Source organism: Mercenaria mercenaria, chromosome 14 (assembly GCF_021730395.1).
Source record: "Mercenaria mercenaria strain notata chromosome 14, MADL_Memer_1, whole genome shotgun sequence".
In the NCBI taxonomy this organism is placed as follows: Eukaryota; Metazoa; Mollusca; class Bivalvia; order Venerida; family Veneridae; genus Mercenaria; species Mercenaria mercenaria.
The window spans coordinates 70,874,237-70,901,342 of NC_069374.1; the positions used below are offsets into that span (position 1 = coordinate 70,874,237).

Sequence of the window (27,106 nt, forward strand, 5' to 3'; positions counted from 1 at the left end):
CCCCTCTTTCTTAAACAAAATTGCCTGCCTGCTTTTTCAGAGTAATGTGTTTAAGGTCGTGTATAAGAGAAACACTTAAGGAAATGAAACTCGTAAAGTCATAAAGGTACTTTAAATTTACAGAAATTACTCCTTAGGTCAACATAAATCAAGTACGTTCGGGTGAAACTGATATATCATATTTTAGGAACTTTTTTGTTGAAAATATAAACATTTAGTGTCATAAACATGTGACACAGAGGGTCATACATAATTATTTAACAAAAGTTGGACATTTGTTGCTGTTGTTTTAGTTCTTCCTTATGTGTATGTACACAAATGTTTCCATCTGAACATCAGTGTCAAAATGACTGTTATTGTCTTAATTATGAATATATATAACACAGTATCAGTTTAATTGGTTGAAATAAAAAACAGCCATAAAGTATGTATAATTAGTGACTAAACACTAGCTTTACGGAAACACTTTCAAGCTGAAAGTATCATGTGGTATATAATTATACATATCTCTAAGGTTGTCGGCCGCGGATGCATGTATCTGAGAAATGGAACACACGTTTCAAGTTTATGGATGGAAACGTCAAGTACACTTTAAAACATCGCCTGTATCCTTCTTTGAAATTCTGATTGAGAAAGTCGAAGGTTTGGAGGTTATGAAGACAAACAGCGTTTATTGTGTTAATATCATCATATTTCTATGCATTTATTCAACTGATCAACACAATACAAACTTTTATGAGTGTAAAATAAAAACCAAAATGCAATATAAAGTCTGAATGATTTGTCTGGACGTTTTCAAATCAGACAATAAGAGGGAACCAAAGCATTCCGGGTAAATGATTGGACACTGTAAACTGTTCAGATTAGTCAAGCTGTTAATATTAAGTGGATTGTTTCACTTGAAGCAAGGCAATTTTACATTATATTTAAATAATATTTCGTTTCACCGTCGACCCCTTGACATCCAGATAAAAAGAGTAAAATGTGACCACAAATAACAGAAACAACAACAACAACAGCAGCTATAACAGAAACAAAGAACGTCACACACCCTAAACTAATATTTCATTACTGCCCTTCTGTCTTGACTTCTTCTCTGAAAAATAAAAATAAAAGTGTGTCAATATTAAAATTGATAACCAAAACCAATAAATGTACGTATTAATTATTTTATTAACTCATCCGAACAAAGGGTGGCCTACGAAGCGGAAATGATTTATAGTAATTTTCTTATGGGACAAAAACACTATTTTCTAAAGGCATCCTTCCTTAAGGCCTGTGTCCACAAAATATTTACATACTTTATTAGCTTTCAATGTTGGACTTTTGTCCTAGTTGTTCTAATGTATTCTAGACAATAACACGCAACAATAATGAGCGCCTAAAAAGTCTCTACATCACGATTCTACGTCATCAGTCCAGTTGGAAGAAGTACATTTAACAAAAATCAGTTATTAACAAATGTAACAAACCTTTAGAATGAGACTGACAAACATCTGTTATTATTTGTAATGATTTGTGTGCTAAGGTAAATAAAAGAAAAATCGCACAAATTCACAGGTCTTTCACGTTTGAAGTACAATTGAGAATGCTGTGAAATAAATGTATATGAACAGAGCCTGGTATCAGTATGTTTTCAGAGATATATAACTTTAGTTATATTTCGATCCTGTCTTTAAATGTACAGAACATATTGATAATACTCCTCAAAAGCATTCGTTTTTTTATTTCGATTTTTGCCAAATGCTGGAAAGTATCCGCGGTAGTAATTATTTCAGCTTCTTCCGCCTAATTATAATGGCCATCGTAGATGAACGTGCATATCTAATGCATGGTGTTTTTGACCGCATAAAGCTGACATTTTATGACGAATAGCTTTTAAGACAACTGAAACTCACTACTTTTTACCAATCAATGCCATTCGCATCTAGTTCTGATAAACGAAACTTAAATATGTTCAAATAAAAGTCATAAAATACTTAATTTAATTCTTATTGTTTTATCAATACAGCTATTAATTTTCTATTTATGATTTTATACAAGGAAAGGCTGCATTGTATGACAGACATTTCCGGTAAGGCCAGACTAATGCACGTGCTGTGACAGTATGGTCATCTCTTAAACAGCATGTAGTTAGGTATGCACGTTTCGTAAACAATAAATCTGTCATGTAATTTAAATCATAAAATGTGAACGGACATTTTTACATGTTTATATTTAAATAATTGATATAAAAACAGGGCTTCACATTATGAGGCCAATACCAAAATTTACTTATTTTTCAGTCATATAGTTTGCATTAGATTTTTCGACAGAAAAACAAAATATTTTTAATACCCGTTGTCAACAGCCATTAAATCAACGCACATTTTAAAGTTAGTTTAAGTAATCATCGGCGGCGACGGAATAGGTGTACAGTTCCATGATATATTTACCGATTACTTTTTTAATAGTAACAAAGTACTAAGTATATATACGTCACCGTACCGAAAATTGGAGCAACCTTGCTACTTCATAAGCCGTGACTTCAAGTATCAACATACAAAAGTATTTACCTGTGCATGCAGGGCAACATTCTCCTGACGGTCTGTACTGGTGTTTGCAGTCTAAAGGTTGACATCTCTGCTTTCTACATCGAGCTTTACCATTCTGTGAGAATTATATGAAAACATGCCTACATACTTGGCCAGATCTTAAATTTTAAAGAACCAACTTGCATACTATTGTTACATTGAGTTAGACAAAATTAAAATAGTCCTCTCATTTAAAAACCAGTTTTCGTTCAAGTCTACTTAAAAGTACTCTTAAGCAAAGGTAGGACTACAATTATCTTCAACTACATTAAAATATATCATTTACGGTTCAATGAAAGACTTTTAAAATTTCTACAAAGGAAATCCCGTTGGTCTCTTTTTAACGAAACGTCTTTGTTGCGTGTGTTATAGACGTTATTCATACTGTTAGCATGGAAGAAAAAAAAAACATTTCAGTCATACATCGTTCTTGTGTCAATTGTGAGAAAGAACATATTCTCGCGAGTCCTTTTCTATAAAATTAGCCATGAAATTAATTATCATTATAACGTGGCAATAATAATTATAAAGAATTTAATATTTTTGACGACAACGTTAACACCGTTGAACAAGACCAAATACAGCCCGCCCGCTTACCTCAGTAGGTAGAGCGTTGGTCTACGATTCGCGGGGTCGTGAGTTCGATCCCCGGGCGGGGTGTATGTTCTCCGTGACTATTTGATAAACGACAATGTGTCTGAAATCATTAGTCCTCCACCTTGAATTCATGTGGGGAAGTTGACAGTTACTTGTGGAGAACAGGTTTGGTACTGGTACAGAATCCAGGAACACTGGTTAGGTTAACTGCTCGCCGTTACATGACTGAAATACTGTTGAAAAACGGCGTTAAACCCAAAACAAAAAAAAACCATGTGAGCCACTTTAATTACACTTACTTTGCATGAGCACGTGTAACATTTCATCTCTCCGAATGGGTGTAACACAGGGTGCCATTTATCACCGTGCTGAAACAAACCACCTCCAAATGTACACCCTGAAATAAAAATGTTTCTTCGATCAGTCAAATTTGGTGGCCTTTTAATTTAAGGCAGACTTTATGGACAGTAGATGTAGTAAAACCATGGTCATTTTGACATTTGTATTCAAAGATATTAATAAACCTATTGTAGAATGACATAATTGTAATATTATGTTCAACTGTTCGGCTTTTTGTTTTGATGAAACATCGAAGTTTCGTTTTCTTTTACTTATTTGAGACCAATACAATTCGACTAACGTCTTCTACGTAAAGTCAAACTGTTATTTACACTAGTGTAAAACATATTCCAAATGCATTTTACTCCACCCGATGTCAAACATGTGATTATACAAAATTGACATTCTCCCGATTATGACGTTCATTCTGTATTAACCGCAAAAGGAAAGGCGCCAAAATAACGATAACGCCACTATGTGATTATGACGACGCCCGCTTGCAGTCAAGGTGAACGTTTGTCAGGTGATATGATAGGGTTTCAGTTAAACCATAACAAACGAAATTAATATTTCATTGTTTTGCCGTTCGTAATCTGTCGCTCATTTCACAAGAACTTCGTTGAAACAAGTCCATTTTTTAGAATTCTCTACCTGCTTCTCGTGTGTTTACGTTTAAAGCCAGATACTAGATGTGTCTGTATCTGTGATACGGTGTACTTGACATAGTTTTGTATACTGTTACATATAGTGTGTCTTTAATGCTTATCATTTCAAACGATTAGTGTTAAATGTTTAACTGTAATGTTGAAATAATCACCTTCCTTGCCTTTTCTCTTTGTCTTCAGGAAAATGTCATCAAAACTAACTGCAGCATCGTTCCTTCCTGGCAATATGAACATCAAAGTCAGAACAGTTTTAAAGTGAACAACATGCAAATTTTCATTTTAGCATGCAATATGGTACAACTAATTCAACGTGCATCTATATGAGCCGTGTCATGAGAAAACCAACATAGTGGCTTTGCGACCAGCATGGATCCAGACCAGCCTGCGCATCCGCGCAGTCTGGTCAGGATCCATGCTGCTCGCTTTCAAAATCTATTGCAATTAGAGAAACTGTTAGCGAACAGCATGGATCCTGACCAGACTGCGCGGATGCGCAGGCTGGTCTGGATCCATGCTGGTCGCAAAGTCACTATGTTGGTTTTCTCATGGCGCGGCTCATATTTTTTGACATTCATTTGCACGCGTTCATGCGTTTTACTGTTACTGTATTAAATCTAGTTTTTTTTAAATATAAATGTTCACAATATTGCTCCTTACTTTTTTCTTATAATGAATTAACTCAGTTATTTATCTTCATAAACATTTCACATGATAGCAAAATGTTTTAACAGGTAGAGAATATAGTTTATTTACCGTAAGAGTGCTCTTAATATAATGTGAAGATTTTTTACACGTACATGTACATATGTTTATTCAATAAATAACCTTCATGAAACGATATCATAGGATAATGTTGTAGAAGTACCAGGTAGTAGTACCAGGTACAAATATAGAATTATTTTAAAAAGGTTATTTTGCGTTTCAATCATTTTTGTAACAATGAATGGTTTCGAATATTTTTGAATATTTTACCTCGACAAACCTGGCAACAGTCATCAGGTTTTACTCTAATTCGCTGATGTTTTGGACAGTTCAATGCTGGGCATGGTACCCTTGTGCAATTCACCTCTAAGGTCGATTGCTGTAAATATAGATGTCATATATATGTGTGTGTTATTTGTAATAGCCTAAGTTATGTTGATAAGATTTATGATATAATACATTTCATTATTACTTATTTCATAAATGGTCGGTCAATAGTTGCTAAAGGACCACTCTATAGCTTAGATGCCGGTCAATAGTGACACTATCCTCAAATCCTGTAGACATCCGGTAAACAGTTCTGTTTCTTCCCCACGTGAACACCACATGCTACACTGCACTGACTGTCCATATTGTGAGGTCTGAACAAGACACATTTCTTTTCAGACGCTTTTGTCTAGTATTTAATAACCATCAGTCCTGAATATTACGTTTTAGAAAATAAATTTTTAAATTAGCTGTTGGACATTCTACAGTGACGTACACAGACGCCTGAAGGTGACAGCAGGGACGACAACTGTGAAAGAGATTGGTTTCCTACTAGAGCTCCGAAAATCAGTATTGAGTAAAGATGAAAAAGGGTGAACAATTTTCACGAAACTTACTACACAGTTGCATATAGCACATTTTGAGTAGCCAAATGGTGGAACAAATGGATGCCAGTAGGATCCGGCCAGATGCCAACGCTTGTCGCCCTCAAAATAACAACTTCCGGAGTGCTTTTTCTCAGTATCGTTGTCGTCTGAAAGAATTGAAGTAGGATATACTTATTGTTATAGATTATGCTAAACTTTGTATCATTCTAAACTGTTAGAAAATGTATTTCTAAAATGAGAAAGCATCCGGCGTTAATCTATTCCTTTTCTAAACAAATATTTATTTTAACATTTGTAGTAATGTATGTTGAATTATAATATCAGAAGGCAATAAATGTATCAATACTTGTCAATAAGGATTGGAAACGCTTATAATGGCATGAAACAAAATACAGGGAGGTTATTCCTCCCAATTTATCGAGCATCTACACATCGCGATTATCTCCCGTTTGCTATCAGAAAACGTTATTACACCAGATTAACCCGCAAGTGATTCTGCCTTACCAAGATCAGCCTGCACACCCGTGCAGTCTGACCAATGTCTGCACTGTTCGCCATTCAGTCAGTATCTTTTTGGTAAGAATCCCTTTTAACAGTTAATGGTACTGTCCAAACTCAAAGATGGACAAGTTCATTGTAGACATTTAGCAGGGTAAGGGTTGATAACTCCATAACACTGTCGTTGCCCGCACACACATCAGATTATCTCAAGCGAATTCATTTGTAATTTAAATAACCTCTAGCACTAGCCTGATGTCATGCAACTAATGCACTAAATAAAATCATCTCAAAAAAATGGAGAAAGAAAAAAAAACAACAAACGTTAGCTCTAACAAAGTTAATTATATATGGTGCTGGAAGAGAAAAAAACAGTGTCCTTGTTTTAATTGAAATGGATTTTGTCAGCAGCACTCTGTTATAGCAAGACAAGTTCATGTTTTAGAAATTTATAGCATCTGCCTCAGATAAATATCGTTGTGTTTTTGTGGTGTTTTTAATGGTTAGTTTGGGCATTTTTTCCCGAGTTTTGTGTTTTTCTTTCTTTCAGGATACTAAGTTATAAATGAATATTATAATCAGATTGGTATATTAGCCATCTTTGCTCTCATGTGTTTTTCTAGTGACTGTCATACTATTGTTTGCTTTATGGTTATGTACATTGTACCTACACCCAAGAAATTTTAAAAATGTATCTGCATGTTGTCGATTCCATTTTACATTAAATGTCCTCTTCCGTCAGTAATATAATTATGTTGTATTCAAATGTACGGAAGCGTGTAGGGACAGTTTGCTGTAAAACTCTTTTAATATTCTAAATGCTCTACTAAAATCTATGTGACCAGTATGTGTACTCGTTACTGTCATGTGAATGAATTAATTTAATTCAATTCAAACATGTATGGATTGTATATTAATCAAAACGACCTTATAATGTTACTTGCTGGAACCAAAACACGCAATATTTGTTGAATTAATGATGTATGAAATGTAAAAATATCCCTGTTGTTTTCAATTAGATTCAGGACTAGTCTGGTGGCAATAAATGAAATGACATGATCTAAATTTCACCTCCTTTTTTTCGATCGTACCGAACAGTCTGGTAGTACAATTTCTGTATTTTTGTCATTTTTAGTTTTTTTCGTAGAGATAAGAACATGCACTTACCATTGCATACAGGGCAACACTCATCTTCTCTTTTGATTGGATATTTACACGAAGTGGGCGGGCAGATCATTCTGTCACAGTGCACTTTGCCTCTCTGTGGAATAAAGTTTCATAGATATGCTTCCAACAGTTACCAGGACCATGCTCGGGGACATAACCAGTACAGTGAAAATACAGTATCAGAAAACTCTGACACGTGAATATATTGCAGTACTACTTAAATATTTGTTTTTCACCACTGTAGGCATAATACACGTTTTCTGCGTATTAATATCTGCAGAAGCCCGCGGGATCGTTTGTGACCGAGACCGAAGGTCTAGGTCACAAACATATTCCAAGGGCTTCTGCAGACGTTAATACACAGAACAAACGTGTATTGTCGCTATTCTTGCATAAAAAAAACATTTCACGACGACTAAATGTATTGTTTTCATACGTGATGACTTTAAGATTCCGGTACATTTTCTAATTACCATTCTGGTTGTTCTTGGAAACGGTAAACATGTTTTAAATATCCGTATCCAGGGCCCAGAAATAAACATCACCATCAGAAGTACATCCTGAAGTGTATTTTTTAACGATTTTTTGATCTCTAGTTATTACAAACATGAAATTACCAAAAACTGTTCATGTAACTTAACAATTTAGTGAACAGGAGCACAATTTCTAGAAGAATAACTTTACATTCGAGTTAAATTGTGTACGGACACATTTGGAGTACGGATGAGTACGAACGTAGTGTCAAGGTTTCAAACTGTTTATATAAATTCTTCGAGAAATTAGATAAAAACATACCAATTGATACTTACCAAAATCATAAATATGGTTCCTAAATACAAACAATCGTTGTAGTTACCCGCGATTCTTAAACATTCACAGTTATCTACAAAAACTGAAACGACGCCGAGTTCTAAAAGGGGAGTAAACAAGGGAAGAAGCTAGTATGAACATTGTTGGGGGCAGCGCATTTGGCGTTGGTAACTGATACAGCAAAACATTCTATGTTTTAGATTGCATCTTTTATGTTACAAGAAGAGGTTTTTATGAAAGGAACAAGACGCAGATAATAGATGTCAATCTGCGCAGAAATACATTTACGACCCTGGGAAAGCATTTAAAAAAACGGGTATTAACAACACGTGAATTGCCTTGTTTGCACACGATTTTTCTCCCGTTAAAACATGGGCGGATCCAGTGAAAAAAGTACTTTTTATGCAAGAATGAATACTAATGTCATAATTTTTGGTGAAAGATTTTCCTTTTTTTGTTCCTGAAACAAACTTATAAAATATTTACATACGTAATCAATTACTAAAATGTACTCTTACATAAATGTACAAACAATCTTTTGACTTTTGACTATTATATAGATATATCGAATTCATTTGGCAAATGTTATACACCAATAACCCATTAGCGTTCGATCTATCAAACACAGAATGCAGGAGATACTCAAGTACTGAGAAGAAAATGTATTTATGTTTCATGAAAGCAGAAAGAAACCGTAACAAACTAGAGTTGTTTCATTAAAGTATCCCTGCAAACATTTGCAAACTACGTAGTTCGACGTGAAATTCATGTGAAATTGAAGTTTCATTGAATGTCGAAAAGTTTCGTTTTTTTACCGAAGAAGCATTTCTGTATGCTGTTGTAGACGTCAAAAAGTCCACTAAAATTAACCTAATGAAAAACGACATCTGCTCAATAACACCATTTCCAATTGCACCTACAGACAGGTTTAACAGATAAGCTTGGCATTAAAGATATTTCCATAGAGCAATATCTTGTGTCCGATATTCCTTCATACTAAATGTTGTAAGAAAAGTTATAAAACAATAATGATAAATGTTCCACGACAATATAACCGTTGCCAATAAATTTGATGTATACATAAAAACAAAAGATAAGCTTTACATAAAATGAAAGGGTAAATGCCAATGAGTTCATGATATACATATCCTCTTGAACAGGAAGTAAGTTGTAATGGATATCAGAAGTGTAGCAGATATACAGAAGTGGATTCCTTAAGTTCACGATGCAACTCTTTAGCTTTTTAAAAGGGAATGATTGGAAACTACAGAGATAAGACATAAACTGACTTTATGATTTTTGCAAATAGGCATTTAAACATATTTTCAGGAAAACGGTCGAATCATCGTAACTTCGTAAATTCTCGCCTTTGAATAACAGTCACGTGACACTTTTACATGGAATATAATTATACAGAGCTTAAAATCCTTTCTTCGAACTCCTTAGTACATGTTTATTGTATAATATGTCTTACATTACATCTGCAAGTGACGCAAGGATTGTCGTCTGCTGGTATCCAAGACTGCGCATGCGCATAAAACTGCCCTTCGTAATAACATCTGAATGTGTCAAATCTATCTATTTCTAACCCGTTTTCTTGCGAATCTATCACCGAACCTGTAGTGGTCTGTGGAAACGACTTCTTCCAGCAATTGTTCCTAATTCGAATCTGTAAAAGCCAAAAAGCGTTTATCTGTTTCAGTCAGGGTCAGTTTTACACCATGTCTGTACAAGAAACACCTAAAAAGACATTAAAATCCAAAACCTTGTTAAGATATATATCTACAATTTAGTACAATATGTACATTACATTTTACATCGATAGTAGACGAAACCCTCATTACGCTCGGTCTTTGACCTTATCGTAAGTAGCGCCTCGGTAAGGGATTGTAGACATCATGGTCAAATTACACTCTCATCTAGATTCGAGCCCGTGACATCAAAATAAGGAGTCCAAAGTTCTACTATTGCACCACACTTGTAGCAAAGCAAGTTTGACATTGATGCAAATATTGGAGCTACTTGCTTATTTTGGAAAAGTTTACTTTAAGTAACATAACCGACCTATTAGGACTGTAATATTTAGGTCAGTCAGAAAGATTAGATATCGATAATCTTATAGAAAGACGACGCAAATGCTGATAATATCAAGCAATATGTGATTCTATGTTGAATTAACTGATCAATCCTGTTGTTGTTGATTTTTTAGCATAGGTAATTTTATCAGGAATCGATGTCACTGAACATCCCAGCATTGAAGTTATGAATTTAGTGAAAAATGAAGGGCTCTTACACCATGTTATCAAATTCCAAAAGGCATAAAACTTTTATCTGCTATGGGTTTAATACTGCTTTAGATACAAGTGTGTAAAAGAAAAACTTTCATAAAATTGTGATTACATGAATCTTTTACGGCTCTACTATCATGTATGCTTTAAAATGACCATCGCATTAATTGGTTATAAAGAATAGTCCTTTTGCCTGCATGTTTTAATAAAAGAAGTTGCTGAAAGGTCTCATGAAAGCGAAATATTTTATAGAACTTTTCATAAGTAAGCATTCGTATCCTGGCTCTGTATCGTTATGATAATATTTTCTAAATAAATCATTAAAAATCTAAAATATGAACCATTGACTTTTCTCTTGCTCCACAGGAGTGTTGATATATTATATTGTCTTCAAACATTTAGTAGCATGCCGTTCAACTGCGCAATATGTAATTTATGAATTGTAAAAGTTTTATGTTATACTTTATCAAGCAGACAAACGTGCAGTGCCCTTTAAGCAGACAACGCATCTGATTTATATCTAAAACTTAAAACGAATATTTCATAAATTGCCAGTTTTCATGCTGGGTCAATTACAAACCTTTCCTTCGTACTGTTCACATACGTCACCGGAGACCCTAAGCCTCGCTGTCGCTTTACCATGATTTATGTCTCTGTACACGCCATCTCCTATCCCAGTAATTGTTCCCATCGGCTACAAACATAACAAAAATTAAATGAACCACTGATTAAAACACGTTTTTCACATGGTTTATCTGATAGCCAACAGTATTTTATAATAGAGTAATGTCCCTATTGTTTGACGAAGCTCCGTATAATTAATGACTGTAACATTTTCCATGTCTGGTGTATGATTAAACATTAATTTTATTCCCAATGACGGTGTTTCCGGAATCATAATGTGCGCCTGCCTATGCATTAAAAAGATTTTTTTTTTCATCGCAGATCAAAGGTTTCCAGATCTCACAAGACCTTATTTTATGACCCATAGAGAAAAATGTGTTATTTTCTAAATGAATAGTTCTAATAATTGTGAAATAATAAAAGCATTTTTGTCAAAGTTACAAATGACTTTTTTAAATTGGACATACTAATGAACAGAGGTACCCGGGAATATCTTCCATTTCGAAACTAATCGAATATGGTGCTCGTGAAATGTGCTGAACATTAGTTTTGTCACGTGTGCTCTGCATCTTGTGATTAAAATCCTTCAAAAGATTTTAAAACACTATCCGGGCTTTGAAGTTTACAGGTTTGCATGATAAATGGACATAATAATCATCGCATCTGTAACAGAATATTGTACTAAATATCACTCCTGACAAGCCAATACGCCAAAGTTGCTGCTGTTAGAGTGACAAAATGCCGTTTTATGTGTAAAAAGGTTATTTAAAAGATACTGTTCTCCATTTTCTTTTAACAGTCTTATAATGATTGGATAATAATCTTTTCCATGATATTTCAGGGCATAAAAATATGCATAAATATGTCCGGATTTTTGTAAGTTATACGCTGCAAACGGTGCATGACAAAACGTAACTTTACGGAGCGTTTTCCCATTCAGATACCTTTTAAACATAGTGAACCTTATCAAACAAAATGAAGAAGAAAATAGAATGCCGATTGCGTTGAAGAAGAGACAGAATCTCTACAGAAAGCTACATTTTAAGAGAAAAAAGGAGAAATAAATAATTAACTTGATTAGTGTTCTAATGAAGAGAAGAACTACTGTAGCTGCAGACAAATTGGGTTTTTGACGCACGAAATATTTTAGGCGTAATGTACAGAAGACACTAATTACTTTTCAAAGGTTTACGTTTTAACCTTCTAACATGCGACGAGTCTCCTTAATTAACATATGAGCCGCGCCATGAGAAAACCAACATAGTGGGTTTGCGACCAGCATGGATCCAGACCAGCCTGCGCATCCGCGCAGTCTGGTCAGGATCCATGCTGTTCGCTTTTAAAGCCTACTGCAATTAGAGAAACCGTTAGCGAACAGCATGGATCCTGACCAGACTGCGCGGATGCGCAGGCTGGTCTGGATCCATGCTGGTCGCGAACCCACTATGTTGGTTTTCCCATGGCATGGCTCATATTATGCTCTTTCTGAAACATTTCTCAAAAGTTACACGAATACATGTCTTTTTTACTTTGTAAATTCCGCTTTGAAAATAACGATATAGCTCACATCCATATGAAATGTCTTGCCTTTTTGATGTTAAACATATTTGTAATCACGTTTATATCGTTAATGAACTGCACCTACGGTGAATACGTTCAAACTCGTTTCGCACAATGTGCAACCATTTTGTATCTGAAATATTTTCAGTTTTTTTCTCTCGCCCAATTACTACTTATCCGTGGGCAAAAGTCATGACCTCTTGCCAACTTCCGGTGATACGCTAAACAACTGGATTTCTTCGAGATCTTTTAACAATTTTGATTGATCAGTTACGGCACAATGCTGACATAAATCTAATTAAAAAAAACTGTGTCTTTGTAATTTTTTGTTGCTTTTTTTAGTTCTGTTCCTGTGTGCGCTCAATCTATATCATTTCTTAAGAATGATAAAATTTTAGGAAATGCAAACATGCTATTTCACCTTTAATCCTTTACTTATTAATGTATAATAGATCTATCACATGGGCGTAGGAGCGAGTTTAACTTTGGGGGGGCCAAACCTTTTCGACCGGCGGCGGTGGTGGGGGAGAGTGAGTGCGGCAAGGTATCCCTGGTGCATTATTCATGACAAAGCCTCAAAGTCTTGTACAGGGGCCAAATGGGCAATAGGCCCCCTCAAGCCTCTATGTTTTAGCAAACATTGAGTTATTCTGATGATACACATACGACTAGGCACTGAACTGTCTTAATCTGTCATATTATGTATTGTTCTAATTAAGTGTGCAATTTTTTTACATTCTTCTGTTGAAGCCCTGAACATACAATCAATTAGCGCTGCATTTGTTTAATTGTGATATAAAGTTGTGGAAATATCATTTCCCTTTAATGGATGGACAATCAAAAACAAAAAAATACATAACGTTTGTAAACATGCGTAAACAGACTTAATAGTTACACAGGTTTTTCAGACGCTCAAACCGGAACTGTAGTGATTGCGCTCAATGATATATTATTTTTTATAAAATGTAATCAAACAATCCTTGGCGTGGCGCGTACAGATTTCAGTACTGACACTATGGAAAGAGACAAGTCAGAATACAAGGGAAGGCCAAATGCAAATAAGAAATCTGGTTGAAAAGAATTATATGATGCTAAGTAAATGTTATATTAGACTGCAAGTTATATCTCTTTTCCAAAATATTGGGGGGGGGGGGGGGGGGGGGGCAATTTATAGTTTGCCCCCCCCCCCCCCTCTCCTAGCTTTGGGGGGCCTGACCCCCGCTGGCCCCCCCTGCTCCTACGCCTATGTATCAGTTGAATTTACTGTACTGGATATGAAAGAAAAGTTTGATTTTGCAGTATAATTCACCTGCGACGACATTTCTTTAAAATCAAGATAAAATTGTTTCTTTGATTCAAACAATATTAACATTATTTGATTATCTTTTCACCTTTTCTAGTTTTCTTATAAAAGAGCCGGCGTTTCTAGTTTCTATGGTAAATGTCATGTCTAGGGTCTCGTCACGTGCGCCAGATGATATGACGTAGTAACTTAGGTCGGAGCAATTTTTGCTGACGTCATAAAACACAAATGCTGGTGATTCACAATACGTCGATCGTAGCATCCTATCTGACGCTGTAAAAAAAGACAAATTTATTCAACATTTTTACAGATATTCTATGGATATTGTTCACTTAAATATTTAATCTTTAGGTATTTACTTCAAATGTAAAATAAATCCTCATGAAATGTATTTAACTTTACTAATATACAAATTGATTGTGAGTGTTTAATTATAATTATAATTAAATATCATGTACAGGAACAATCAACTGTTAAAAAAACTTCCAGTTTGTCAGCGGCTGTACACATTTATACTGTGTAAAGCTATACACGTATACAGTGTGTACTATCTTTAAGCCTAATGCATAGTACTGTTAATACATATAACTTCCTAATTTCATATTTACATAAACTATATGTAGTAACTTTTCGTGTTTTCATATAGGAAATCTGTATCTAAAATACCTTTAAATTAAAATATTTAGTTACTGAACTGACATGTAACTTGAAATTGTATGAATTTAAAATAAAGCCCGTATGACGGAAATAAATGATCCATTATTTTGAAGAAAGTAGATCTATTAAAAAAAAAATACGTGTAACAAGTTTTCTTTTTGTGAAAGTTATCTATTTACTCATATATGTTCAGTTTATGGAAAAGAACAGAGTGCAATAAAACCATCTAAAGACATACACTATACGACGACTGAATAAAAATTGTTTTTTTTGCATACCTTTGAATAAAAAATCTGTCTTCCTTTGTAATGGATACACTCTAGTGTAAATGTCTTCATTATTTATTGTAATCCTAATTCGCACACCAGCATTCTGTATAAACACAATGTCCCTTGCTCGTAACTTTTTAAACGACCCTTCAGCCTGTAAATGAATCATCATATCTGGCAAAGTATACTAAAATTTATTATAATTTAACATTTGCAGGATGGTAAAAAACAAAGACAAATATCAAACAGGGAATGCCACGCACCAAAAACGCAGCCTCCTCAAAACGAAACCCACAGCACGCAGACGCGTGCACCACACACACACACACAGCCAACACATTAGGACAAAACGAACAAACAAAGGAACACACACACACACACACAAACACACACAAAACCAACACATCAGGACAAAACGAACAAACAAAGGAACACAGTGGGAACTTACTTTTTTTAATACCTAATACTGAAAACTGGGCAAATTATATGTTTGAATTACAATACAAAAACATGTATATAACGTAACGTTTTAGTAGACACCGTCGTTAATATGACTGAAAAATTGTTGAAAAAGACGTTAAACCCGAACACACACACACACACACACACGCATACACACACACATATATATATATATATATATATATATATATATATATATATATATATATTATGAATAAACATGCACTTGTATTTTTAAAAGTTAACAACTTGTATAGATCTTTCTTGTTACAAATGGCAAGACTATATTCCATTATTGTTTTAAACCTACGAAAACTATCCTAGCTTATTTTAAACAATTCATTGTAATTATCATTACCCGTATGGTCTGTACATTGATTTTAATAAAGCCAAATGGTCGCGCTAAAATGTTTTCGACAGAAGTCGTTGTTACTCAAACAATGGTTCGTGTTAGAAGGTTATAAATTACTTGCAGAGAACATATTATTCTAATTTCTTCTACTCGTCTGTTTTACATCACAGATAAAATGTTAAAAATGGTGTGACGCCTATACCACAGAAATACAATCTAACTACCAATTTTGTTATACTGTACATGCCCATATATGTAGAGTAAAAAATCTAAGTAAAAACATCAGTCATCAATAAAAAGCCAAGTGCCACGAGACCCGTCAACAATAGCAAACTGTTCATTCGAGCAACAAAAGAGGACAGCACCGGAACAGTTAAGGTAACAGGGTACACTTCGAATTTTGGCCCCCGTCAATATTTGTTATAATTAGAACTTCATGATTTTGGATGTCTGTAAATTAAAGTGAGAGATAAAGTTTGTTTCTTCTTTAGAAAATTTAAACAGCTGATACATGTAAAATTCTGATGTCAGTTGTAAAACTATCTGCTGCTAGCTTTGTATGAATCGATGAGTCACTATGGCGCGGGAAATTCAAATCATAGAAGGGTTCCATGCTTGTTGATTGATACTCCAGAACATTTTTGCTATTTTGTGAATAAAACGAGATGGATGTGCCCCCATTCTATTAATATCCTGTAGTTCAGTAGGGCTATTAAATTGAGAAATGCAATAAAATTGGACATTGTTCCTGCAACGGGATCATTGTAGGCTGTTCAAAAAGTGCAAAATGGATGATTTTGGCCAGTTATTTTTAATGGATGGTGTAAAACTTTTGTTTTGATAACTTTATGTATTCTTGTATGGGAGTCCTGATCTTGTCATTAATTAAAAGCACAAAACATGCACACAATTTATAAAATGGCCACCCTGATTCTGCTCATTAGGGAAGTGCACTATTACGACTCGCTACATGTAAGACTGGCCGTGCCCAGAATTTTCCGAATCTAAGTGTACCCTGCTACCTTACTAACAATGGTCATACCTCAAAACGAGGCTCGTTGTAGTGCTCTGTCTCCTCTAGAAGCTTGGCGAAATCTTTCCAGCTCGCATTATTCTTAATTTGCCGTTGTAATACAATGTTAATGGAAGCACTATGCGGCAAATGAAACGAAACCTGCAAAATGTAATGCTTTTTCTTTTCTCTTAATTTGAGCCGCGCCATGGGATAATCAACATAGTGGGTTTGCGACCAGCATGGTTCCAGACCAGCCTGCGTATCCGCCCAGTCTGGTCAGGATCCATGCTGTTCGCTAACGGTTTCTCTAACTGCAATAGGCTTTGAAAGCGAACAGCATGGATCCTGACCAGACTGCGCGGATGCGCAGGCTGGTCTGGATCCATGCTGGTCGCAAACCCACTATGTTGGTTTTCTCATGGAGCGGCTCATTTGTTAATTTCGTACTAAAAGTAGCTCAGTGAGAAACTCAACTTCGAAGTTTTGATCATTCAGCAAATGTGTTAGTAACATTTTTTTGAAGTCTGGAGACTAGTTACTTAATCCTTGCAAGTTATTATGATGCCTTAGTTTATAAAAGAAATAGCTAAACAATCAGTACTCATGATGATTAAGTCTTCTTTGATATAATGTCTAATGTAAAATTTGAAGCTGCTATTGTTGTAGCATTTGTCGTGCTTTTTACAAATGTTAAGCTCAAACGTCATAGACTTAAAACACAATGATGTATTTTCTGAGAAACTATAGCAACCTTGTATTTCAAGCTTCCGTCATCTTCTAGTGTCATCAAAACATATCCGGCACTGCGGTTAGTCGTGGCAAACGTCCCTATCATATCTACAGAAGAGAAAATTATATTGCAATTTCTCTATCATACCTCCACAAGAGCAAATATTGATCATTCAGTCGTTATTATTACTAAAAATGACTGTTTGCGCCAAGAGCCAAAGTCTGTGTATTTTTCCATGGATCGAGTCCACAAACGAACCTCAGGGATGTCTAAACAATGTAGTGTAACAATAGTAGGTGTCCTTGTATTACATGTGGACGACTCTGCACTATCCATTTAGCCTTTTTTTCAGTAATTATACCTAACTCTGAATGCTTTTTTCACTATGAATTGAATCAATAGTGTGTATTGATATTGGACAAGTATTATGAACATACAAGTTCGGACTGAAACAAATCTCATTTAAACTCGTTTAAAATTATGTTGTTTTTGACAGAAAGTAAATTAAAGCAAATGGATACGTGTTTTATAAATTATGAATTCATAGAGACTAAATGAAACGTGCATTAGATATCTGAGCAATACATTCGAATTTAACGATCTAGTGACTGCAATATCCACTTCGTGTGGTTCATTTTTTAGCTAGTTTGGTGTCCGCATCCTAGGTAAACATGTACTAGTTTAAACTGAGGATGTCCTGTCATTAGACTGTATTCATAATCCATTCTAAACATGTTTTTATATGTCTAAGAAACACTGTACCTGTACGTAGGAGCCTCGGTCTGAGCTGACCAACCATTGTCGCTCCTGAACGTGACGTCACTCGAACATGTAACCTTCCGCGGGCTATTTGTTTGGACATTTTGCTATCAACGCTTACTTTCCCTACCATCTGATATTTCTGAAATTATTTTCAGTGCAACTTGTATACTATAAGTCAGTCTCTATTCATACAGTCATTCTTGGTTGAAAACACATTTCTTTTAAGAGACTATTTGCAATTAGAAACTGCTTTTTTCAGATCCTTTTTGTGTTGTTAAAGGACAAATAATGATGTATAAAAACACTCTTTGTGTAAAAGTACCACTTTTTGCCCTTCTCTCAGGTGGCTCTTGATAAAAGTTGTACTGTATTTATCCTACAAAGTATATTATAATTAATGATTCAATGTGACGGATTGCAGAAAACTTAAAAAAAGAACATTTATTGATTATCGAAAATGTTAATTTAAATTTGTTTAATTGTTAATCAAGACAAATGGGGACCGAAACCTGTTGCAGTGATTTTAGACAGGTTTTAGTCAAATTTAGACAGATTACCTGGTGTGAAACTCTCAAAATATGTTGATGTATTATTTCTGTATCTTTCTCGAAACTCACAAAATATTCGTCTGAAACTAATTAAAAACAGAATTTAGAAGTTAAATTGAAGTTAGAAATGTAAATGATCATAGCGTGAAGCATTTTGCGTGTACTGTCAGATAACCCATTCCAGATGACTGAGTGAGAATTGTAATATTTTAGTTGCAACATTCAGTTAAATTTTCATATAGGTGAATATACTTTGTAATAACTAATAAGAAATAGTATTACGCAGTTTAGCAATTGTAATGACGATCAGTTATATAATGGGGTCTCTAGTGTATTGACAAGGCTATCCTATATGATTTTAGTTTTCAATCTAAATAATACGCTATCAAACTAGTTCGAGATATAAAGAGGAAAACATTCAAACAAAGTTCCATCAAGATTGGACGAACATTGAAACCCCTTGATTGCGAACAATTAATTTTTAACGAAGCACGACGGTCGACGACGTAACTAGGATGATAGGATAGGTCTGTGCCGGTTAAGAATGTAAGCATTTTCAGTAAATTATTAACCTCTCGTCTAAGAATATAAATATACGTCTTTATCTTACTTATTTTCGAATGACGAAATCCATCGACTTGAATGACGAAGGACGCCATTTTTGTTGTGACGTCATAAAACATCGTTACAAGAGCTCCGATTCCTGATTTGTCTGGGGGATTCAATAAGGCTTCAAATGATGCTGAAAACATGAATTTTCGTTTCTGTTTATCAAGACTTAAAATCATTTTCACTACCTGTAATGTTCGTCAACAAGCAATCATGATGTAGTGTTTTGTTCTGTTTGTTTTGATGCACAGATAGTTTATATGGTAACTTTTACGTGTGTATCAGTTTAAAGTTCGTGAGAACTTCTGCTTGTTTTTTAAATGTCTTGTTTTCTGTAATACATATATTCATCCCCTTTTTACTCTAGTTTGTAAAGTTCTAACCAGTCATTTTTGTTTGTAGCAAGCATTTGATAACGCAAGAATTGTTCATGTTTTATATTGATACGTTTAAAGAAAACAGTCTTAAGCTTTAATATTCTGAATCCTCCCGGATTCTGATGAAATATAGACAGGCGCATACTGCCAACAGGACCAGCGCACTATACATCACGTCTACTATTTCCTGAAACCAAACTGAAGTTCTTTTCCATTTCTATAAATACACATTTATCTTCCATATTCAGTTTGATTGAAGGAAATCTATCATTTGAATGGCGCCATTCTGGTTGTGACGTCATAAAACATCATTACAAGACAGTCTGTAGAGCGAACATCTTTGGGAAGACAAAAATGTGGGGCTATTTTTGTTTTTGATTTTAGAGATTGTTGGTCTTAAGAAGTTAATAAATGAGAATTTAATCAAATGTGAAAGAAAATTTCTGTCTTTGTAGAGAGATGATTTTTCTTTGGGTGTGATGTGTCAGTGAGCAGAGGTAATACTGTAAATAATAATGGAGTACATACTGATGTTATGAAAAACTTACCAATTGCGGCAATAGTGTTAGTCCGGAGATATCCATGTATTTCGCCCCTTTTGTGTCTCGTGGTAGTTATTGTGATGTATGCATTGTTTTGTAGTATATACTTCACATAGTTCTTTGGTATGTTCTCAACTTTATCATATATCTGATATAATATAAAACATTTATGTAAACAGGGTTTTACAACAAACTAGAATATTCTTTCCACTTTCAATACAATCTATAATGTTCGAGATACATTTGCTACTGAAAAAAAATCAGATACGAAATATTATATTCATTGGCTTCACCATTTTTTTTTTAATTTCTGATATATGTTATAGACACTAAACAGTATAAATATAGACACAAATGATGATAACATTCATATAAAGGGTTTGGGTTTATTCGTATGTGTCAACAAATGGCCGTAATTCTGAACCCAAGGTGGAAAGCTCCACCAATGATACACCTTATAGTATGCATTTAAAACACAAGAAAGTCCAATAACAACAAACACAGTCACCCATACGGCCGCAAATACGGCTATTCAGTTTAGCAAACAATGAATTATCTTTGCAACAACGACAAATGTACGGGCAAAATTATGCAAATATTACCTGGGAATTCGTATAATATTTACTCGTATAATATAATTCAAGTTTGGAAACGACAGAATTCTAATTGCATTATAAATATAAAATCATCCTACCATTCCTGATCTTGACTGCTGCCTCGGTATCTTCCGTTCAATGACTGGGTTACCATATTCATCAGTTATTTTGAAGTATACGGGATCCTTCAATCTATGTGAAAATATTCACAAATCTGCATTTGAGCCGTGCCATGAGAAAACCAACATAGTGGGTATGCGACCAGCAAGGATCCAGACCAGCCTGCGCATCCGCGCAGTCTGGTCAGGATCCATGCTGTTCGCTAACAGTTTCACCAATTCCAACAGGCTTTAAAAGCGAACAGCATGGAGCCTGACCAGACTGCGCGGATGCGCAGGCTGGTCTGGATCCATGCTGGTCGCAAACCCACTATGTTGGTTTTCCCATGGGACGGCTCATTTATTACAACACTGTAACGTTTTATGTCTGTAAATTATGTCTGTCTTTTTAGTTCAGTAGAAAAGACAGAACACAATCAGTCAATAGGTCGGGAGTTTGATCCTCGGGCAAGAACATGTTCTTCCTCGATCCGAAAGAATGTGTCTGATTTTAGTCGCCCTCGACCTCTTGTTTAATGCAGGGAAGTTTTCAGATACTTGCGAAGAAGTGAGTAAAACGACTATAGAAGACTATCGAATGCTAGGTTGTAACGTTGGTGTACTAAGATATAAGTTCTGGTATAGAATCCTAGAAAACTAGTTATTTTAACTGACCGCCATTACATAATTTATAAATATTTTAAAAGGATTGCAAATATGGAAACATCTTCTACATTATTGGAAGATAAGTAAGTGACATTCAGTATGAGTTAAGAAATATCTTTTGAGAGATCATGATCAAAAGTTAAAACATGTTTAGCAGCTTAGAAATCTACCTTTGACCTTATACATGTATAAATGACAATACATATTTTGTTGTTGTTGTTGTTGTTGTATTTCTTTTCGTTCACTTTAGCAAGTATTGCATACCTTCTGGATTATTTCAGTATTTTAGTATACAAAAAATCGCAATATTTTCACAATGTTTTCGTTTAATTAATTAAAATGTTCTTGATTACGACACAATGTTGCAAAAACGAGAAACAGCTGTGTCTAATTGCAGACAGAAATTACGCAATACGTCTGACGTCATTGTTGAACCTTTTTAAAGGTCTTCTTTGATTGTTATTTCCCAAACATTTATTTCTCTTAAATTACAGTTTTGAATGTTCAATTTTAATTTGCGGCATCTTAATTAATTGAAAAACTGTTCTTTGTGAAAATCTCATTAACTGAACTCATCCTGAAAAGACAAATAACGTGCAGAGAAAAAATGTCCGAAGGTTAATTGAAAATAATGACAGTAGAAGAAACTTATTATTATCCTTAGAAAAGAAATCACGAAATAAGAGACACTTTTCACGTAAAAATTAGCTTCAAGACATGTTCGTTTTAATAACAGTTTTTGTTACATTTAGGATTAGTTTAAATTTCACCTTTTTAAGAATTAATTAAATAATTCACGTTAATTTGTAACGCGGGTGTCGTTATAAAGAGACAGGTTAACTATGATAACGTGAGCTTGCAGTCAACATGGTCAAAGCGGTACTTTTATCATTCGCCGCTATATTATTTTGGAAATCTTGTATGCGAGCAACAAATAGTCTCTCTGTATCTGCGATATTACTATATTTCGAGATCATTTCACATGGAAAGGGTTAACCAGAGCTATTACGTTATCTTGACCATCTTAAAAAGCGAAAGGTCAAGTTAAAGTCTAAATTAATATATATATTCAGGCTGAGATATCGACTGGACACAAATTTGCTTAGAAGATGCTTGTTTTTATATGCGTGTATTCAATAAATGGAATGTTTGCTTGTAAAACGTTTGCAACCTATTAACATTATACGTAACAACTGTAAACTGAAATGAAATTTGACAACATTCATTGGAGAAAAACTTATTATCTGTCTAATTCACATATTTAGTAAGATTCCTGTGCTTTCCGGTGTTTTCCTTAGCCATTAGAAGCTTATCCGAAATATTAGAATGCCTAAAACTCGTCAATGTACCGGTTTGAAAGAAAGAAAAGAACGACAACCTTGAATATCTAACTGCGTAGTTGAATGAATCTTCGGTTATATTTGTAATATGCACCATAGCAACCGCTCTTGTTCGAACAGTTCGACCACCGTGTTTCTGACGCCCACCGCCTACCAATAATGCACTCATATCTGTAAGAGAAATTAAATTAAGAAGCAAAAATATTTAATTAGACATTTTCCCGGCATATCTTGAAATTGAAATAACCCTATGAGACATCCTTCTATTTCAAGTTTTTGTCTATGAAGATGCAGTTTGGTTCATGAAAATTGAATTATAAAAAAACCTTTGCTCATTTATAAACCTTCGAAATCCGCTGATTGAAATATTTAAAAATCCTCTAAGGGAATTAAAATAAATTCTGTCAGTTAAAACATTATCTTTAGAAAGAATTTCTGGCGATGATAAAGGGAGTCTAACTAAAATATTTATTTTGCAAGCGTGCATACATCATTATTCTCGACAGTTATGGCTATTGGGTCTTTCGAGTACCAAGAGTTTTCAGTTTGGGGAGAACCGTTTACTGATGTTGCTAGAACTCGTGGTTCAACCCTTTTTTTGCTACATTTAATATCATAAAATGTATACGCATTTATATTATAGTACATTTTATAAAAAAGAGCAATAAAATATTTTTAAATCAAATCAAATTAGTTTTCAGCTTGTCTGATGTACGAGATATTGTCGTTAATTCATCGTCGGGGTCGGCGTCGGAGTCGCTGTCTGCGTCGGTTAAGAATTTTGTTTAGGTCCATCTGTTATACTTTAACGCTTACCCAGGTCATTATGATATCTAGCATTCCATCTTTCATGTATATTCGTTTATTTCAGTTTATACAGTAAATAACTTAACCGGTCACACAGGTAAACGCGTGACATATAGTTGACCCGATCAAATGGGCATTGGTCAAACATATATTTAGAAAGAAGCTAATAATAACTATGTCCTCATGTCTAGACAGTCAAAGGTCACATAGTTGTTATAAAACCCATAGACCACGGTACTGTGGCGCGCACTGTTAGATAGATACTTGTAGAGTATACACCTTATTTTCAGCCACCAATTCTGCGTCAGGGTGTGCTGTATTGAAAGACTTTTGGGACTATTTTACTATTAACTGTTTCATCTATTTTGACTTGTATATACGTTAATACAGAGAGAGGCTCGCGTGTGAATATTTCTGCACAGTTTAGTTAACAATTAATACATTATATAAAGCTGACAGTGTGTTTGTTTATTTTCCATCTCTTCTCGTTTCACATACATATGAGCTCTTGATTACCCACCAAAGACACAACGCGAAGGAACAATATTCTATACGATCACGTAACACCAGCCGTAGGGTAACACATCTTTTCTCATGAACGCTAAGAAATATAGCTTTAAGACTTTGCATTCTTATCAGCATTTGTCGAGTGCGTAAGCCATTAATCATAGCTCTCACATGTATTTTGTCATAATTGTGGCCCTTTCTGTACTTTGGAAATTTGATTTTTTAACGGTCCACTTTTCTTAATTAAATACTATAAAAACAATTGCTTTTGAACTATACAGACTTGCTAAATATTATTAGATAAGTACGTAGACAATAGACAAAGTACCATAGCTTTCTATTGCATTTTGTCAAAAGAGTGGCCTTTCTTTACTTAGAAAATTGGTAATTGTTGGTTAATTGTTTCGCTAAAGTTCATTTTTGTTAAAACACTACACATTTTTATCATCGTCAATAGGTAGGTAAGAAGGCTAAGATCCAGAACTCTTTTCTTGTAAATTGCCGTAATATGCCAAGCGCTTACAGACAAGCATTGGCACCAGCAAGCGGTGCTACTTTACCAAGTAATTCGACATGGATTACAGTTGCATGTCATTTTAAAAAGTTGAATTTAAATCTAAATCAGACCAGATGTTTGAAAAAGGAAAAGCACGCTAGTTGAAGAAAGTGATCTAAATATAAACCAATATTTCTTTTCCATTAATTATTTGCACTCATTTGGCACAGGTGATTATTCAGTTTTCACCCTTTTCCTGTTTTTTAAGTGACTACAGATACCGTTAACATCAGGTTACCTAGATCACACAACGGACCGCTGACTAGATTTACGAGACACTTACCTTGTTTTTATTTTTACGTTAACAATTTAACGTACCTTTTTCGGGTAGACTTCTTTCTGTCAGAACTGGGTTTGTGGATGTAGCAGTGTCAACAGTGTTGAACTGGTCCTCATATGACGTATCTGCAATAAGCGAAACGTTAATATCAAAATATTAAACATACACTCAAACATGAGACAACACGTAAATCGTCTTGGTGAAATAAGAAAGACGGAAACAATATGGTAATAGGAGTTTTAACGGATAAAATTTCACCATACCATTCCCAGATATAAACACCGCAGTACACTCATACGTATACTTTTAAATTGTTACTTGATATATAAAAATACATTTTAAGTCAATACTTATATATTGTAAATTAATTCTTACCTTGACCTGGACATATCTTACAGCATGTATTTGGTCTGAGAATGGGCGTGGCACATTTTGGTTTTGGACACTCACGCTTGATGTTTGTACACAGCACTCTCCCTTCTAATTGAACACGATGATGTTTAACTACCTTAAATATCAATGGAAAAGTAAAGACATATTAAGTCAAACAAATTTCAAATTTAATGAAATTAAGACATTTATTAAATAAAAAAGTCGTTTTATAGGTAAGTCTCTTTCTTGTTTAGACAATCTTTTACATTATCATGTGTACGACCTTATATGATAAGAGTCGCAAATACAATATTCCGATGTTTTTACTTTTTAGTACAAAAATTTTAGTTTCAAAACGTGCTGCAGACAATAAATATCAAAATGGTAGAATATATCTTTAAGCTATTTCTTATTCCAGCAACATTTGTGTCTTCTACCCTCGCTCAATCTTTACACATTGTTTATGAACAATGTCACACGAGTGTTTCTCAAAAATTAAAAGACATATCGGATCATAAAAGCCAATTTTCAAAATATTTTCGTATCACAACAGTCTGTTATAACTACTTGTATGATTTATAATGCTACTATCAAAATGCTAAACAAAAATACATCGAAATAAAATGAATTAAAACCGGAATTAATGTATTTTAATATACTTTTGGACAAACGAAATTCTCATATAGACTGGCTAATATATCGTAAAAGAAGATTGTACTAGTACCTGTACACATTGGCATTTTACACACACCATCAATCCATGTGGATTTATTGAAGGACTCCAACGATCCCCCACCATGTAAAACTGATTTCCTAGCCAACAACCTGCAAAGTCATCTAAATATCTCTACAAACGGATACAAGATCTAATACTGTATGTCTACAATATATTTTATTTATTTATTTTGGTTTTACGGCGTACCAACACAGTATAGGTTATATGGCGCCAAACAGGACTACAAATTTTGGTTTCACATCTCATTTACATCGAAATAAGAACATCAGGTATGGAATCAAAATTTGCATACCTGCTGGAATCACAGAGTTACAGCAAAACCAAGTGTTAAGACCTTATTAGTCGCCTCTTACGATCATGCAAGGGTAAGGCAGTGGTTCCAATTCTTTTCACACACAGATCGTCCCAGAACCACATGGGGCACAATATATTTTGAAACCTCTACAAAACAGGTTTTCTTGTTACGAGGTTTTGGCGTTAATGATTTTCATAACAATATTACAACATTTGACCATTCTATGTATTGCCGTAATTGATATGAGGAAAACATTATAAAACATTATTTCCAAATTTGGTCGGCTTAGCTAGGATGCAAATTTCAAATTCGTATCCCAAAATCAATAAATGGACTGAGTTTAAGCGATCATCTTCCTGCGAGGTGGCTGATTTGATCAGTTGTACAGAAATACGAACTGTTATCATTTTTCCCGGTGAAAACTATTGTTATCTAATAAACATTATGTGTTATTTTTCACTTTAGTACTTCTGAAAAATTTATGAATCACGCTAGCGTGCTATACCCAATTAAATGCACAAACTATCAT

The 27,106-nt window shown here is 34.4% G+C and overlaps 1 protein-coding gene across 1 annotated transcript; it reads right to left on the reverse strand.

Annotated features, from left to right (window-relative positions):
• Positions 1 to 698: 698 nt before the first annotated feature.
• Positions 699 to 27,106, reverse strand: LOC123526913 (chordin-like). The gene is made up of 23 exons (XM_053522704.1): positions 27,083 to 27,106; positions 26,298 to 26,393; positions 25,550 to 25,682; positions 25,213 to 25,299; positions 23,063 to 23,195; positions 21,019 to 21,112; positions 20,331 to 20,472; positions 19,407 to 19,538; positions 18,806 to 18,882; positions 18,249 to 18,387; positions 17,508 to 17,593; positions 16,784 to 16,915; positions 14,937 to 15,081; positions 14,090 to 14,274; positions 11,095 to 11,208; positions 9,701 to 9,895; positions 7,417 to 7,510; positions 5,761 to 5,897; positions 5,147 to 5,255; positions 4,327 to 4,392; positions 3,470 to 3,567; positions 2,556 to 2,649; positions 699 to 1,096 (listed from the first exon to the last, which is right to left on the reverse strand). The coding sequence occupies exons 1-23, from the start codon at positions 27,104 to 27,106 to the stop codon at positions 1,053 to 1,055; spliced, it is 2,556 nt and encodes an 851-aa protein (XP_053378679.1). The 3' UTR covers positions 699 to 1,052.

Excerpts from the sequence above, each read along its gene's own strand:
- LOC123526913 (XM_053522704.1), bottom strand. The coding sequence starts at position 27,106 with ATGATAGTTTGTGCATTTAATTGG. Across the intron at positions 26,394-27,082 it reads TAGTTTGTGCATTTAATTGG|AGATATTTAGATGACTTTGC; the intron begins GTATAGCACGCT and ends ATCCGTTTGTAG. Across the intron at positions 21,113-23,062 it reads TACGCAGTTAGATATTCAAG|ATTGAAGGATCCCGTATACT; the intron begins GTTGTCGTTCTT and ends ATTTTCACATAG.